This window comes from Haemaphysalis longicornis, unplaced genomic scaffold, assembly GCF_048455015.1.
Source record: "Haemaphysalis longicornis isolate Haplotype H1 unplaced genomic scaffold, Haemaphysalis longicornis Haplotype H1 scaffold_1, whole genome shotgun sequence".
NCBI lineage: Eukaryota > Metazoa > Arthropoda > Arachnida > Ixodida > Ixodidae > Haemaphysalis > Haemaphysalis longicornis.
This window is the reverse complement of record NW_027526203.1, coordinates 251,037,774-251,052,337: the sequence shown is the minus strand read 5'-3', so window position 1 is coordinate 251,052,337 and position 14,564 is coordinate 251,037,774. Positions and strand designations below refer to the sequence as shown.

At 46.2% G+C, this 14,564-nt stretch overlaps 1 protein-coding gene across 1 annotated transcript in view; it reads left to right on the top strand.

The window, feature by feature from the left end:
* Positions 1-14,564, top strand: part of LOC144158586 (uncharacterized) — a 184,425-nt gene that overhangs the window by 94,800 nt on the left and 75,061 nt on the right. The window contains exons 39-44 of the mRNA XM_077689573.1: positions 48-101; positions 5,473-5,526; positions 7,680-7,733; positions 8,005-8,058; positions 10,035-10,088; positions 12,168-12,275. Of these exons, the coding sequence (XP_077545699.1) occupies positions 48-101; positions 5,473-5,526; positions 7,680-7,733; positions 8,005-8,058; positions 10,035-10,088; positions 12,168-12,275 (378 nt within the window). The remainder of the gene's footprint in view (positions 1-47; positions 102-5,472; positions 5,527-7,679; positions 7,734-8,004; positions 8,059-10,034; positions 10,089-12,167; positions 12,276-14,564) is intronic.

The window sequence follows — 14,564 nt, the reverse complement described above, 5'->3', positions numbered from 1 at the left end:
CGTTTTTGTGGCCCTGACAATATTGATTGCTTGTTGTTTCTCCCCAGGGGCGCAGCGGTACTGTCGGCCCACCCGGACCTGTGGGCCCCAAGGGGGATAAGGTGAGCTGGACCGAATGTGCCCGTGGATCTCACTTGTCTACCTTTCACGAGGAGAACCGTCCATGGTTTATAGGGGTACTTTCCCTGGCGTCGCGGCGCACAAGTTTCGCCGTTTTTCATAGCCAGAGAACGTGCGCCGGTTGCAGACGCCGGAATCACGGCGCCTTGAGCCCGCTTCGGACGCCGTGCTCCTCCAGATTTTCCCCCGTGGTTCACGTATTCTGCGTGCCGAGAGATCCTCTATGTCGTCATGGTGGCTCGACTCCAGAGGCGTGCGCCATTAATCGTTGCCGTGCAGCGTGTTCCGCGATGCCGGTGACAGCGAGCGGCGCATGCGGGCGGACAGCTGTCGCTTCTTCAGTTCATACCACAAGTTGTCGAAGTTCTGCAATTTTTTTACACTTGAGCGTACGTGCCCCCATCTTGAAGATTCGCGTCGCGAGCGTATGAAGCCTGTCAACCAAGGGCTCGTGCCATCGCGAAATAAGTATGCCGGTTTTAGAGGGAAGGGATGCCTCGCGACTAAGAAAACGCGTAGCTAGGAAACACCCAGTGCAGTCCATGTAGGCGAGAACGTTGAAAGGGCGTCGTCTTCCTCCGTGCATAATCAAGTGCCCCCCCCCCCCCCCCCCCCCCGCGTGCTTCAGCGCTACCATTCGCATTCACCTCAGTGAAACTAGTTTCAATGTTTGTGCGTGAGCGTGTAGGCCCCCACCTTGAACATGCGCGTTGCGGATGTGCGTAGCTCGGCGATTAAAGTTGTCACAGCGTGAAGAATGAGGTTGGCGTCCCAGCTGTCACGGCGGAATAATGTACATTATTGGGATGTCTTGATGGGGTCTTAAAAGTAAAAAGAAATAATTAGACAAACAATGAGTAAACGATTATATAAACAATGAGATAATAATTAGGCCAACAATAAGGGCAAACATGAGAAAAGTACGCCCACGCGAAATACAGGTTCGCATCGTGGAATGGCCACCTTAACTTTTAGTTGTACAATTGGTGTTTTAAATGTAGCAGGACGTATAGGGTCCGACCACGCAAGGACATACGGATGGATGGATGTATATGAAACCCTTCCGAAGCAAATAACCTCCGAATTTAAACAGGATTTGCGCCAAAAAATTCTGCAGAATTTCAGAGACTTGTCTACTAATGCGTAGCCTTCTTATGCCTCTTGTCTTGAGTGTGGGCTCTTTACAGGCAAATTTTTAGGTTTTTCTAAATCTTGTCCGACCAATTATCTCTATTCAAGCTATTATAACGATTGGAGGTGGAACTTTCGCGAAATCTACATTATCGTGAACATGCAAGCCATTACACGGTTCGTCATTTTCCGTATTTTTTTATATTCTCTTATTTTTTGGTGTTTCAAATTTTCTTCCGAACAAATATCTTCACTTACGCTAATATAACGATTACAGGTGGAACTTCCGCAAAATCTTCATTATTGTGGAAATGTAGGGCGTTGTACGGTTCGCGGTTATCAATTTGTTATGTTTATTTTATTTTATAGTTTTTCAAAGTTTTGTTTGACCAATTATCTCCATTTACGCTATTATAACGGTTACATTTGGAACTTTCTCGAAATCTGCATTATAGTGTAAATGCAGGGCGTTACACGGTTCGCCATTTTCCGTAATTATCTTATATTTTACTTATTTTTTTAGTGTTCAAAATTTTGTTCCACCAATTATCTCCATTTACGCTAATATAACGATTACATGTGGTACTTTCGCGAAATCTGCATTATTGTGGGCGTTACATGTTTTGCCCCTTCTCGTATTTTTTTTATATTTTTTGTTATTTGTTCGTTTTTCAAACTTTTGTGCGACCGGTTATTTCCACTTCGCTATTATTACGATTCCAAAGGGAACTTCTGAGATATCTGCATTTTTGTGGAAATGCAGGGCGTTACATGGTCCTGGCTATGGGGGTACTCGGCATAGAATTCTACGCATTAGAAACAAAATTGGCGCAGCTTGTATTAGTGGTGCAAGGCTGGAGAAACAGCAAAGCTGGGGGTCGACCCAGCTTCTCCCCACACTGACAGCGGATCCCCGGAGAGGGAGCAGCCGGACCCAAGCAGTGCAAAGCCACTTTCAACGCAACTGTTAAGCAAATATCATTAATGTAGTGTTTTTTTCAGTAGCAATCGTCGTCATCCCTTTCGCCATCGTCTTCCGATGGCATAGCCGCGTATGGCAAATCCTCTTGTAGCGCGTCCTCGAGTCATTAGTCCCCCACTCCTTCATCAGCTGGTCCGGTGACTGTCTCCACGTGTGGATTGTGAAGGGATGGCTTGACAGATTCGTCATCATCGCCTTCGGCGAAGCGGACCAGGGACGGTCGCTACACGATGACGACGACGAAGGCGGGAGCTCCTCATGTGGTAAAGCGGGCTGAGGACTCAGTGGTGATCCGTCTTGCTATTCTGGTCATGGCTAAGTTAAAAAGAGTTGGGCCAAGTATGGAGCCTACGCCGACGATATTACTATATAGACCGAATCAGCCCAATACCCAGATCAAGACGCCATGATTACCGACCTCCAGTGCGCAGTGACGGGGCTCGAAAAGGTCCTCCCGACCTTGGCCTGTCCCTCGCACCTCACAAAACAGAATTCCTCGCCATCTTCGGCCGTCAACCCCCCACCGATTACGTGCCACCTCAAGTCAGTGTCGCATGCATTTCTGTGTCAGCCAGACTGGAACCAATTAAACTCCTCGGAGACTATATTGGAACCAGAAACAGCCCCTCAATATGGCTTAATCGCCTTAAACAGAAATGGAACTTCGTGCAGCACACCCTCCGATGGCTCTCAAACAAACATGGGGGAGCCAAACAAAAGGCTATCACCACCCTCGGCAGAGCAGTAGCGGTGGGCATTCTTTCGTACGGAGGGATACATTATGACCTTACCTGCACCCAACGACGCACGCTACAAGGTCTTCACAATTCCACCCTACGCACCATCACTGGCCTCCCACGTCATACAAAAATTGCAAATCTCCAACAAGCAGCGACCCTCCCACTAATCGACCGCATCATTCAGGAACAAACGGATCAATACAATTTTAAACGACAACTCACCCATCAAGGCGTGCTCCTCACCACGTGGGATCAACGAAGCAACATTCCCCTACCTAATTTTCCAGCCCCAATACCACCCTGGCAGCGGCCCCACTTCACTCAATCCGTCACCTCTCAACCCGTCGCACGCAGGAAGCCCGACGCCTTGCCTTAACTAAACGACCCTGTGAAATTGACGTCTACAGCGACGCTAGCCACTTAAACCCACACGTCGGCACAGCATGGATCAGCCCGGACAATTTATCCATCATGGGAGCCCAATATCACCGTATTCCCAATATTACTTCTACGGACGCGGAGCTCATCACTATCCACGATTCTCTCGACTACTTCATGTACGATTACCATCTCCCTATTCCCCCCAACCTTCGCATCCTAACAGACTCATATGAAGCTCTCCAAGAACTTTGTCATCCCAGGTCCACCCACCCTTCTGTCCACCACATTATTCATCAAATCATTGCGCTCCAAACATCAGGCTGCCAAGTTCGAATCGACTGGACCCCCGGTCATGAACCAGCCGCTCCTGGGAACCAAGCAGCTCACGTGGCTGCACAGGAGGCCCTTCTCACAATAGCCTCCAATGGACCCCCGGCGCCGCTTTTCTCGGACCACCCCTGGTCCAACTGCCCTGACGATGACCCCACTCTCGCTCCCGCAATCAGGCTCCATAGAATCAAGCAGCTGAAACAACAACGCCTCAAGGCACTCCCCCCTTCAGGCCACCTCACCTCCTTCCCCACACTGACCCGAGCACAAGAGATCTTCTTGAACAAGTTCCTGACCAACACCTGTACGGCACCAGAGACCATTCGACAATGGTATTATCCACAGCACGCCCCGCGATGTCCCTACTGCCACCACTCCATCGCAGCCGATCTCCACCACCTCATCTGGCACTGCCCCAAGTTTTCTCGATTTCATACATTCACTCCCCCTCACCACGACACCTCAACCTACATCGACCCAGCCTCCCTCTCACACGACACACTCTTCGAAATCGCCATTTATGCCACAAAAAGCGGCCTAGTACGGGCAATTTAGCAGTGGTCTGCACGACTTCTGAAGAGAACCCTTGAAGCCGGCATCATAAGAACAGTGCTCCGTCCTCCCCATTCCTCCCCCCCCCCCCCCCCGCCACCGGGCCTTTGGCCTTCCTTTCTAATAAAGTTTACAACAACAACAACCTCATGTGGCGTAAGCCCACGCGCAAGCCTGGACGACGCCGGGCGTTCGCCGCAAGGCACGCGCTCACGTGTGTACTTTTTTTAAGTGCGAATGCACTTCTTAAGCGAGCCTGAAGCGTCCGCCGCCGTCCGCATAGCAACAGCTGCGGGTGCGCGCGCTCCTCGTCTTCCTTGGCAACGGGGGGAGATGGGCGCGCGCTGCCTGGCCGCTGACATGGCACATACCCACGTGGGGGATTAGCCAGGAATCTCCTCGTCTTCCTTGGCAACGGGGGGAGATGGGCGCGCGCTGCCTGGCCGCTGACATGGCACATACCCACGTGGGGGATTGGCCAAGAATCGGGCGTGAGAAGGGCTAATGCACCCGCTTAAAGGAGTACTGACACGAAATTTCAAAGCTGAGATCCGCTCTAGCAATCAAGTACAACGACAACACAAATAGGTGTCTGTGAATAAATGCATCTTTCTTTCTTTGTAGTTGTGTGTGTGTGTGTGATCTCTCTTTCGCGAACATTACCGAACCGCGCAAATTCAACTCGTGCATTCGCACTTTCACATTCTTCCCCTCGGGGAAATGCGGGGATTTTTTTTTTTGCTGAAGCCACTGCGCGAATGGCGTGCCCGGCGCCTCGCGCCGGGCACGCCATTCGCCTCGCGCCTTGCGCCTCGCGCCAGGCAGGCACTCACGTGCGCTCGGGGTTTTGTTTCTCCACCGGATAGATTTGTGTCGGCCTGAACGATTTTGCTGTTAAAATTATTGCGGTTGAGTTTAAAGTTTGTCATCACTCCGTTCGTTTTGCAGGAGGGCAATGTGCCAGGTACCAGCTGCAGTGTTTCATATGGATTACCGTAGTGGTGAACTAAGAGCCGATGACCTAAAAACTGACGGTTTGTTCTTTGCGTTTGACCTGTTTGGTGGTAAATGGTGAACCGGAAGAGGGGAGAGCGTTGATTCGAAAAGCGTGCTGGGTTGTAAAGGTGGCGCCGCAGTGCCACTTGGCTCGTGTGTCTCCGCACTTGGACCACCTAGGCGACAAGTTGTGTTACAGGTTGTGTTGCGTGCACTACAAAATGTTCTTCTCTAATGTAGGGTGATCTAGGTGGACCAGGTCCCCTCGGCCGTGATGGACTTCCAGGAGCAAGAGTAAGTTTTTGCGGCTTTACGAAGAGTCACCTAGAGATCTGTAGAAACCATGGCGCTTCTATATCTCTTTTCAATACTCGCTTGACTAAAAAGGGACGGGTTTTCACTTAAATGTCACTAAATGTTTTGCTTGTGATTTTCTCTCAGACTTCGCTGCAGTCCTTCAGCTATTTATTTATTTTCAGTTGGCTAAAGACATGGCGTTGTTGGACTTAATTTAAGACTGAGCTGCACTCTAGTAAATACGGTCGGAGGTTCCTCGTATATTTTTACAAGCCTATATAAGCATGTAAGTTACAGCAGAGAAAAATTGCGCAAGTAAGAAGAAACCTGCTATAATAAAAGAAATTAGGACAATGTTTTAGCTTAGCTCTCCTTCTCTTAGTTTTATGCACATGTGTTTCCAGCTTAGCTCCGTCAGGTCTTCCGCAGTTAAGGTCCCCAGTTGTGCGTACCTCTACGCATATCAAAAGACCCTTCAAAATGACCTTGAGTGAATTACTCTGAACGCACTGCAAGATTATGCAGAAAGGCTTTAAGCGCCCTCTTCTGCAGACAATCGTCGTTGCAATTGTTGTCTGGTCGCGGAAATGGCCGCCGTTATAAATAGTGAACAAATTAAAACACATTTGAATTCGTGTGGGATTTGAACCTGGGTCTCTAGAGTATGAGCCGAGCGGTTAACCACCACGTTGGCAGCGGTGGAACAAGTTATAATTACGTGCGTACCGCGCGACCAATGCACGTGACGGCACGTGAGTAGAACAAGGGCACCCCCGCCGCGTAGAACTCTGGTTCTGGGGAAGCTGTGGCCTGTATTAGCAGTCTGCTTGTAGAATTATTTCGCTCTAAAATACAAATAACCAAAGTGAAAAAAAGAGACGCAAAAGCAATGCAGCAGTAAAGAAGTCGTTGACAAGTATCCCAAAGCTTTCGCCTTCAAATCACGTAAGCAGACTCAAGGGTCCCAATATTTTTTTTGTTACAACGATTAAAACTATAATTAAAACATAAGCATCGTGGGTTCTTCCCTTGTATTCCTTTACACCCTCCTCCATGGTTAGTCTAGCCAACTGGGCTACGTTCTGGTTAATCGGACATTAAGAAGAATTTGTCGAATTCTGTTTGCGGCACCTTTACACGCGTTCACCTTTAGTCTTCTATTTTACTGTGTAACTGTATATGTTGCACGAGTGAAAATCGTTAAAATTTCCCCAAATTTCAAACAAAACGCCTACGTAAGTGCCTTTCGCGGCCGCGTCATGAATTACTGTGACAACGTTACGCATTTTTTAAGGGGGAGTCTATGCTTTATAAAGCTTCTTAGTTTCAATGTGAGGAGTCTGGTTCACCGCCATTTCCTACTTTCTTCATACTTTCATACTTTCATATTTCATTCATACTTTCTTCGCATATAGGAAAAATATGCGTAAGGAGCCTAGATTAACCCGTAGCCCTCCACAACAGCGCTCTTCGTCACCCAGGTGTAGCTTTGTTGCATGGAACCCACAATTTTAACGCTGCATGACATATACGTGGTTGCAATTAACATGACCTACGAGTATGCCGCAAAATACCACTCTTGTAATTTTTGCAGTGGGGATGGTGAAAAGGACACGGCACATTTCATTGCACCTTTCTGGTAAAAAAGGCGCGTAGGTACACTAAAATCCTCGACATTTGACTTTCACACCAACTTTAACATTAGAAATTTAGTAAGTACACCGTGTTTTTAACTTTCTGCTCTGTATATGCATTCAGACTGCCCCCATCTAGCTTTTCTGTGCTTCATTTTCTCTTACCGCCGTTGAAAGCGAGCCAACAACCAACGATGTCTGTACTCAGGAGGTAACCATGCGCTCTTGAGGGTTTCATAATCCAACTGCAGCTTCAAAGCGCTCACGCCATACATGACCACTGCTCTTTCTTATAGCATGTATTACTCGATATCTGCATCAACTTCTTGCCTCTTAGGCACCGTGTCAGTTCCACAAGAGTATTCTTTATGATGCTGGTTACGAGGGGCTAGCTAATTGCCGAAAGAGAGAAAAAGAAACAAAATTACTCCCGAGAATACGGTCTCTTAGCAATGAGGACAATCGCCCTTCTACCCTTTGTCATGGCGGTAAGGATCTTTCGTAACCACTTCCCAGGGCCTTCCAGGACCTCCGGGGCCCGTTGGACCACCGGGAGAGGACGGGGACAAGGTGAGCTGCATGCAGGGCACTCCTAGGTGCGCTACTACGCGAAGGGAGTAACGACCACAGGGGCCCTCGGCAGCTTGGTTGATTTCACAGGCCATACAAATTTCGGAGTTTTCGGCCTGCAAGCCAGTTTCGCAAAACCTTCAAGGGCGGCTATTTACAGCTGTCGTTATGGAATTTTTAGCCTTACGTTCCTGCATGGCAAAGAAAGCACGGGACGTGCTGGGCCGAAACAGATTTTTAAACCCGTCCAACACTTGCTTTCCTTTTGCAGGGCGACTCTGGTCTTCCTGGGCAGAAAGGCTTGAAAGGTGGCAAAGGAGATTCGGTAAGCACGTTTGTATCTTTGTAAGCAGCGTTTTTCGTGTTTAAATTTCTTCTGATGATTTATATTTCAACTGGATTATAACCCCCACTCGCTCATATAATTCTTGAACTGAGCTCCTTGCAAATGATGTCTTTATCGCCTTTATGATGCTTAACTGCCTTGTTTTTTGTTCATAATGTGAATTATTTGTTCAGAATTAATTTGTTCATGATGTAAAAGCCATGGTCCTTCCGATTTTTTTCTCGATGGCAGTAACAGACAGTAGATGTCACACTTTGGTGTTTGCGGACGAAATTTTCACTATTCCGTCATTGAATGGTTTGTCGGAGATACCGGATAGGAATTTAAATTTAATTACCAACCCTACAAAGGACATGTCCAGTCACTACCATCACAGGACATCAACGGAAGGTATTCTTCCGCTAAAACATCAAATACGCCCAGAGAGAAATAAGACTATATAGTACTATTAGTACTATAATGTAATATAATATAATATAGTATAATATAATATATTACAATATATTATAATAGAGTACTATATTATGAGAATATGTTAGTAGTAGTATAAGTATACTAAAAATTACCACCGTTACTTAGTTATTCGTTTCTTTAGGGCGCCTCAACAAACTTCTCGAACAACGACGTCCTCATTTTAAGGTAAAAATAAGGAAAATAATTGTAGAAATAGTATGCTGTCTAATGCAGTATATATAAGATGAAGCTTCCGCCAATTATCATTATTTTGTTATTAACACACCACAACACACCACCGTGAAATAATTGTGATCAAATGAGCAAAGTACGTCAATGACAAGGACAGCACATATGAGTTCCCTCTAAAGATGTGAGGTCTCCTGGATTTGTCATTTTGAACTTATCCCAAAATGCCCGAGAGCAGCTCCATAGTTTTTCTTTGCCATGGATTCGTATTGAGAGTGCAGTCCTAGGCTGCCCGCGAACTATTCAAAGTTATTCTGGATTGGCATATCGAAGAGACCAGTGGTTTCTCAATTATAGCATGACATTTTGCCTCGTGATGTAATAATCTCGTTTTTGAGTGAAATCGTGAAATTTTCTTTCTTGGACGTTGCGATTGGCCATTCGGGTACGCTCTGGAGAATTAGACCCATGTAGATGTTTACGAATGTGTTCGAAAGGACACTAAGCGTAACCAATTCGTTTCAATTGATAAAACAGCGTGCTTAGTTTAAAGTTACTACATCGTACTCGGCGGCCATGGATCTTGATGAACTACGACATGACAGAAACGCAAAGTGTGGGGTTGTCAGATGCCACTTGTCTCTCCAAGATTTGCCGCGCGAAGAATCGCGAACGGGGAGTGGCGGGGTTTGTTACCGACCCACTAACATTCTAGTTTGAAAATTTGCGCACAACACGTCGGACAAGAATTGGAGGGCATCGAGTAAGATTTGGGCAAGAATTGCCCTCTGCCTTGCATGCAATTTTCCTACGTTCCTCACTGTGCGTCACAGTGGTGTGGGGGAAATAGGGAGGCAGTTTTATTTTTGTCGCTTTATTTCTACGCCAAGAAAACTAGCTTCATCGCCGATAAGAGATAAATTTGTGAAAGATTCAGTTTTGGTGTTCAAACAAAAAGCAAATTTAACCAACAAAATCATTTGCCTTTAAGTAAGGTATGCGAAGAATGTTAGTGATGACTGGATACTAAAACAAAAGCCGATGCTCAGAAGCGCAAGATGCCCAGACTAAGGGCCGTATTCTGAGTCCCTCGACCACTCCATTTGCTCCCTCACTCGGCTGAGTGGAGGATTCCGCAATGCTTATGCATAGGGAAATCGATTTCAAGGACCGCCTCCACTGGAGGCTCGAGTGGAGGAAGGGCTTAGAATACCAGGCTATGCATGCACTTGATCGCCTAGTCTCTTCATGATATCAGCGGGGATGGGAAGCGCAGCGCGAAGTGGTTGAAAGGTACCTTCATCATCTTCTAGGGACCCCCGGGAGTGCCTGGACCTCAAGGGCTCAGGGGAGAACCTGGCGTACCGGTAAGATTGCGGCAATGACTTACAAATAAACGTTTTTTTTTCGCATAAAGGCACCCCAAAATGTCTTCTAAATTGTAAAAGTAATTACAGTAGACGAAGAACTCATAATGGAATGTTGTTTTAAAGGGCAGAAATACAACAGAACTCCTACTTTTGGCGAATCGTACGTAAGAAGGCTCACTGGTGGGGCAGAATTACGCAATTCGGTCTCACGCTTTTATAAAACCACCCAATCGTGTGTGTTCGTCCTGTGTGAAAAAAAAAACAGTGCGCGGTTTTTGCCGGAGCACTACTTGATGAGATAACATAAGGAAGATACTGCAGCATAAATTCACTGCTTCATGTGTGATGCTAGGGACAAGGGCTCCGTACGGACTCTCCATTGGCAATTTAAACTTTTAAATGGTGTACATGACCATGCGAAAGTACCACCAACAGGGTATCAAACAGAGAAGTATTATAATATTTTTCCGCGCTCTTTTCTCCTGTGGTTGACCCTCCATCGCTGTCTTTACTTCCTTCTTCATGCCATACGAAAAAATTCAAAGGTTAAGCACCCTTGTTGTGTCGCACCCCCCCCCTCCTTCCGAAAAAAAAAATCAGTCGAAGTTGTTGTTATATTGCACGTCAGGCTTTGGATTATTGCTTTTCATGCTTAGGAGGAATGTAAAGCTCAGAAATAGCACGTCTGTGAATATATGCATGCCAAAAGAATTTTTTTTAGATTAACAATTTATCAGTGGAACTTTTCGGCTTCGGCTATCAAGTGTGGCGTACAAGGTGGTATGTTTTAATGCACAGTACAGAAAAAGCAAGACAAATGCAAAATTAAACAAAGTGGTAACAGTATACCGTGTTCGCGGTTAGGCTAAATTCTTTTGTTGTAAATTTAGAACGGTTAGACGGTTGTGCGTCCATAAAGGCACTTTTCATCGGTAGCGGAACAACCAAACCAGCACTTGCTGCATGTGCGCGTAAAAACGGTGACCTTACTGACAATCACCCGAAACATTGCACGTTTCCTGAACGACAAACATACGGAGAAAAAAGGATACGTAATGAACATGTTTCGCTGGCACTTAATATGTTACGCAGTTGTATAAACAGTTCTAACAGGTTTTTTTCTTTTGCCCTTCTTATGCATTATTAATAAAAAAAAGGTAAGACTTCCTGTATTTTTAAAATAGGTGGCTCAGGAATCATTTGAATAATGACGTACAATAATTTAAAGCGCTTACAGCATTTTTAGTGGGCTACGTTGTCTACTTCATGGTCTAGAACATGTAGTTGAAGATATAGAGATGTAAACTGGGGAAAACGGTCGTAATGGAGAGACATGTCTGCAGACAACGTTCATGGTACGCTCCATACTCTCAAAGACATCCTTGGTTTTGCTTTAATACAATGCACTGGAATTAGAAAAAGATGGATGTGAAATTGCGAAACGCGATATTGCTATTGCATAACGGGATATTGCACTGCCGATCAAATATTTTGAATCAAGTCGCACGTGTGGCCTCGACATTCTAGTAACTTCTCGCGGTTGGGGCGGATCATCTTTCATACGCACTGTTGTGAAGCCGACTCACGGAAAATGGCTTCACTCTAAAGAAACTCTGGGACTTGGCTCCGCCACAATGCACTCGGTTGTCCAGTTTATGCCAGAAACAAGAAAATTTCGGAGAATTACGGTGTCCAGCTTGCGATTTGGCTCAGAAGTTATGACTGCGGCGTAGCATACTGCAATGCAAGCATTACGTTCTGCATTGAGCCGTGCCACAGCGCAGATCACATTTTTTAGCCAAATTGTACGCCCGCGCCTGTCATCCTCTGACTTTGATACATTGGTGGAGCGAGTGACTTGCGGGGAAGCTGAGCCACGTGAGTGTCCTATAAACTGCAGAAAAATCTCCACACATTTCCATCACCCTAAAAGCAAGAAAAGTCTGCAAGGGAGGGAGATGAGTGCGCAAGCGAAGTCCGAAACTTGTTGAGGACTACCAAACTAAGCAGTAAAAGTACTGAAGGGGCCATGACACAAAAGGCCGCTTCAGTATATGGGGCGTTGCGCGGTTGCAGGGTGCAGAAGGCGAGCCCGGTTCGCCGGGACCTGCGGGACCACGGGGAGCCAAAGGCGAGGACGGCCCCATCGGAGCCGTCGGCTCTGCGGGGGCTCCCGGACCACAGGTGAGTGCAGCGGAGTGCGCCGAGTGTTTTGCGGTCATTCTGGAGTCCACCAGGCGCCAGGCCCAATCTGATTACGCCAAGTAAACGTCAATAGGTCTAACTCTATACTGCACACTATCCGGTTATAAATCACCGTTGAAATTACCAGAACGGCCTCGAAGGGAAAAAAATGCTGGCGTTATTTTCTGCAGAGCTGTCATGACTTGTGCAGGCATTGTGCGAAATATTTTTATTCCAAGCCACGCACACTGTGGCGATTCCAGTTACAGTGTTCAGACGTACCACATAAACTTCGCGCAATAGAGTGCCCATAATTTAAAGCCGTATCTTTCTGTCTGTGACCATGAGCCCAAGACCTTGCTTTATTTCTGACTGTATAAGGTTCACATGCTTGGCTGTTCGGTGGGCTCACAGCCACATGATAACATGGAGAGGACGCCTATATGTAACTCGAAGGATTAAGCCGAAAACGGACTCCAAACGCTACAGCTTATATAATCGAAAGTAGATGTGTGTGCCCACCTCATGAGTATGAGTAGCATGCAATTTGTATCATTGTGCACCTTCATTCGTTGAACTCCTTTAAGACAACTAGAGAGCGCCATTTTGAACATATTTATGTCTGCGTAAACGTGTTTGGCACCATGCCCTATGGATGCTTATATAGCGTATAGGGAACTGCAGGTTATATGTCTAACTCGCAATACGCAGTGTGCACATGGAGACGCCCAGTTGCCAATGTTTTTTTTACAACTTATCTTACATTTTTTTAAGACTTTGATCAGATCAGGACGGAAGTATATTAGTATGAGGACATACTTCTGCACGCGAGCATGGTCATACATTGCCAAACAGTTTCTTTCGCGATAGAAAAGTAGAGTAATATTTGAAAGCTGTCCGTTATATACGCACGTTAGAACACTGGCCGTTGTCAAATTACAAGATAAAATTTTAAAGCGGAAGCTTTCTTGGTGGAACCGATGGCGTTCTGTCAAAAAAACTAATTCATTTCTCCACAGGCCGGTTGGTTGACCGTGGAGCTCTGATAATATCTCTGGATACACGGCGCGTTCGTGAAACCGGTCTTCCGTTGTGCCCAAACGTTTACTTGAAAATCGCGTGAAAGGAACGGTTCTAGATGAGACGCACAATACACGCATCGATCTTCGAGGAGGAGTACAATAGTGTATACCTTTATCTCATCAACCACGAACCGGTATACATTTGGATCGTTCGTCGATGCGTTTACGTTGTGCGTGAAAACTCGTCGTGTGGGTTCATTCTTCGTTTGCGATTTGGTTCTTCGAAGGTTTGACGGTCGACCTGACGCACTTTGAGCGAAGATTGGACGCACTTTTGGCTTTGCGCTTCTCTCGCCTTTCTTTAGGAAGAAATGGTAATTTTTTTTTTAATATGGCCGAACTGTCGTTTAAGTGGGCTGATTTGAACGCTGGCGTATCTCAGTTTACAAAGGAATAGTTTTCAAGGCGCATAACAAATTTTGTTTGTTTCGGTCGTATTGTGAACTTATTGATGAGAAATTTATAGATGTGTGTTTAAAGGGCTTTGAACCGCATTGCTTCCTGTGTGGGACACTGTTCTCTGTGTTTATCGTTTCTATCTAGCGTTCCTAAGCGTGGCTCTAAAAAACTTAATGCGCGAGCTTCTTTTTTCGTAGTATTCCTACCTAATTGAGAGCTACTTCTCACAGACGAAAAGAATAAATGTGGCCTTGGGTGTGACAGCACAACGGCATGTAATCTGTCTCGACGATGCTTAATGTGATGTACCAGTTGAGTGGTAACTTGTGGAAGCTCACTGAATGCTAACGGATGGGTAGCCTGGACACAAGAATAAACGAATAAAAATGCGGCTCTTTCCCACTAGCTAGAAGAAATAATGAGACGAAAAGCGAATGATTTTGCCGAACATAACAGCTGGCTACATATGAGGGCGAATCAAATGAAAAATATTACACATTTTCCGACTCCCTACAAAGCTGGCAGAACAATGCAAACGATGAGAACATTTCTCAGAGAGGTACCTTGATTCAATGCAAGACTTCTAGTGTTTGGGAAGCGCTTGAATGTACATACGGAGACACACGCTTTTTCAAACCGGCACAGCACCTGCATCGGAGAGCTATTTGGCGAGGCGCAGGCACATGCTTAGGCGTGTATCTGGTAAGCCAGAACAGGAAAAAGGAAAGGACGGGTTGGTTTATTCCGGACTGGTATTAGTCAGTGTGAAGAGGAAGGGAAGAATGAACGACCTGTTCACAGAGCATGC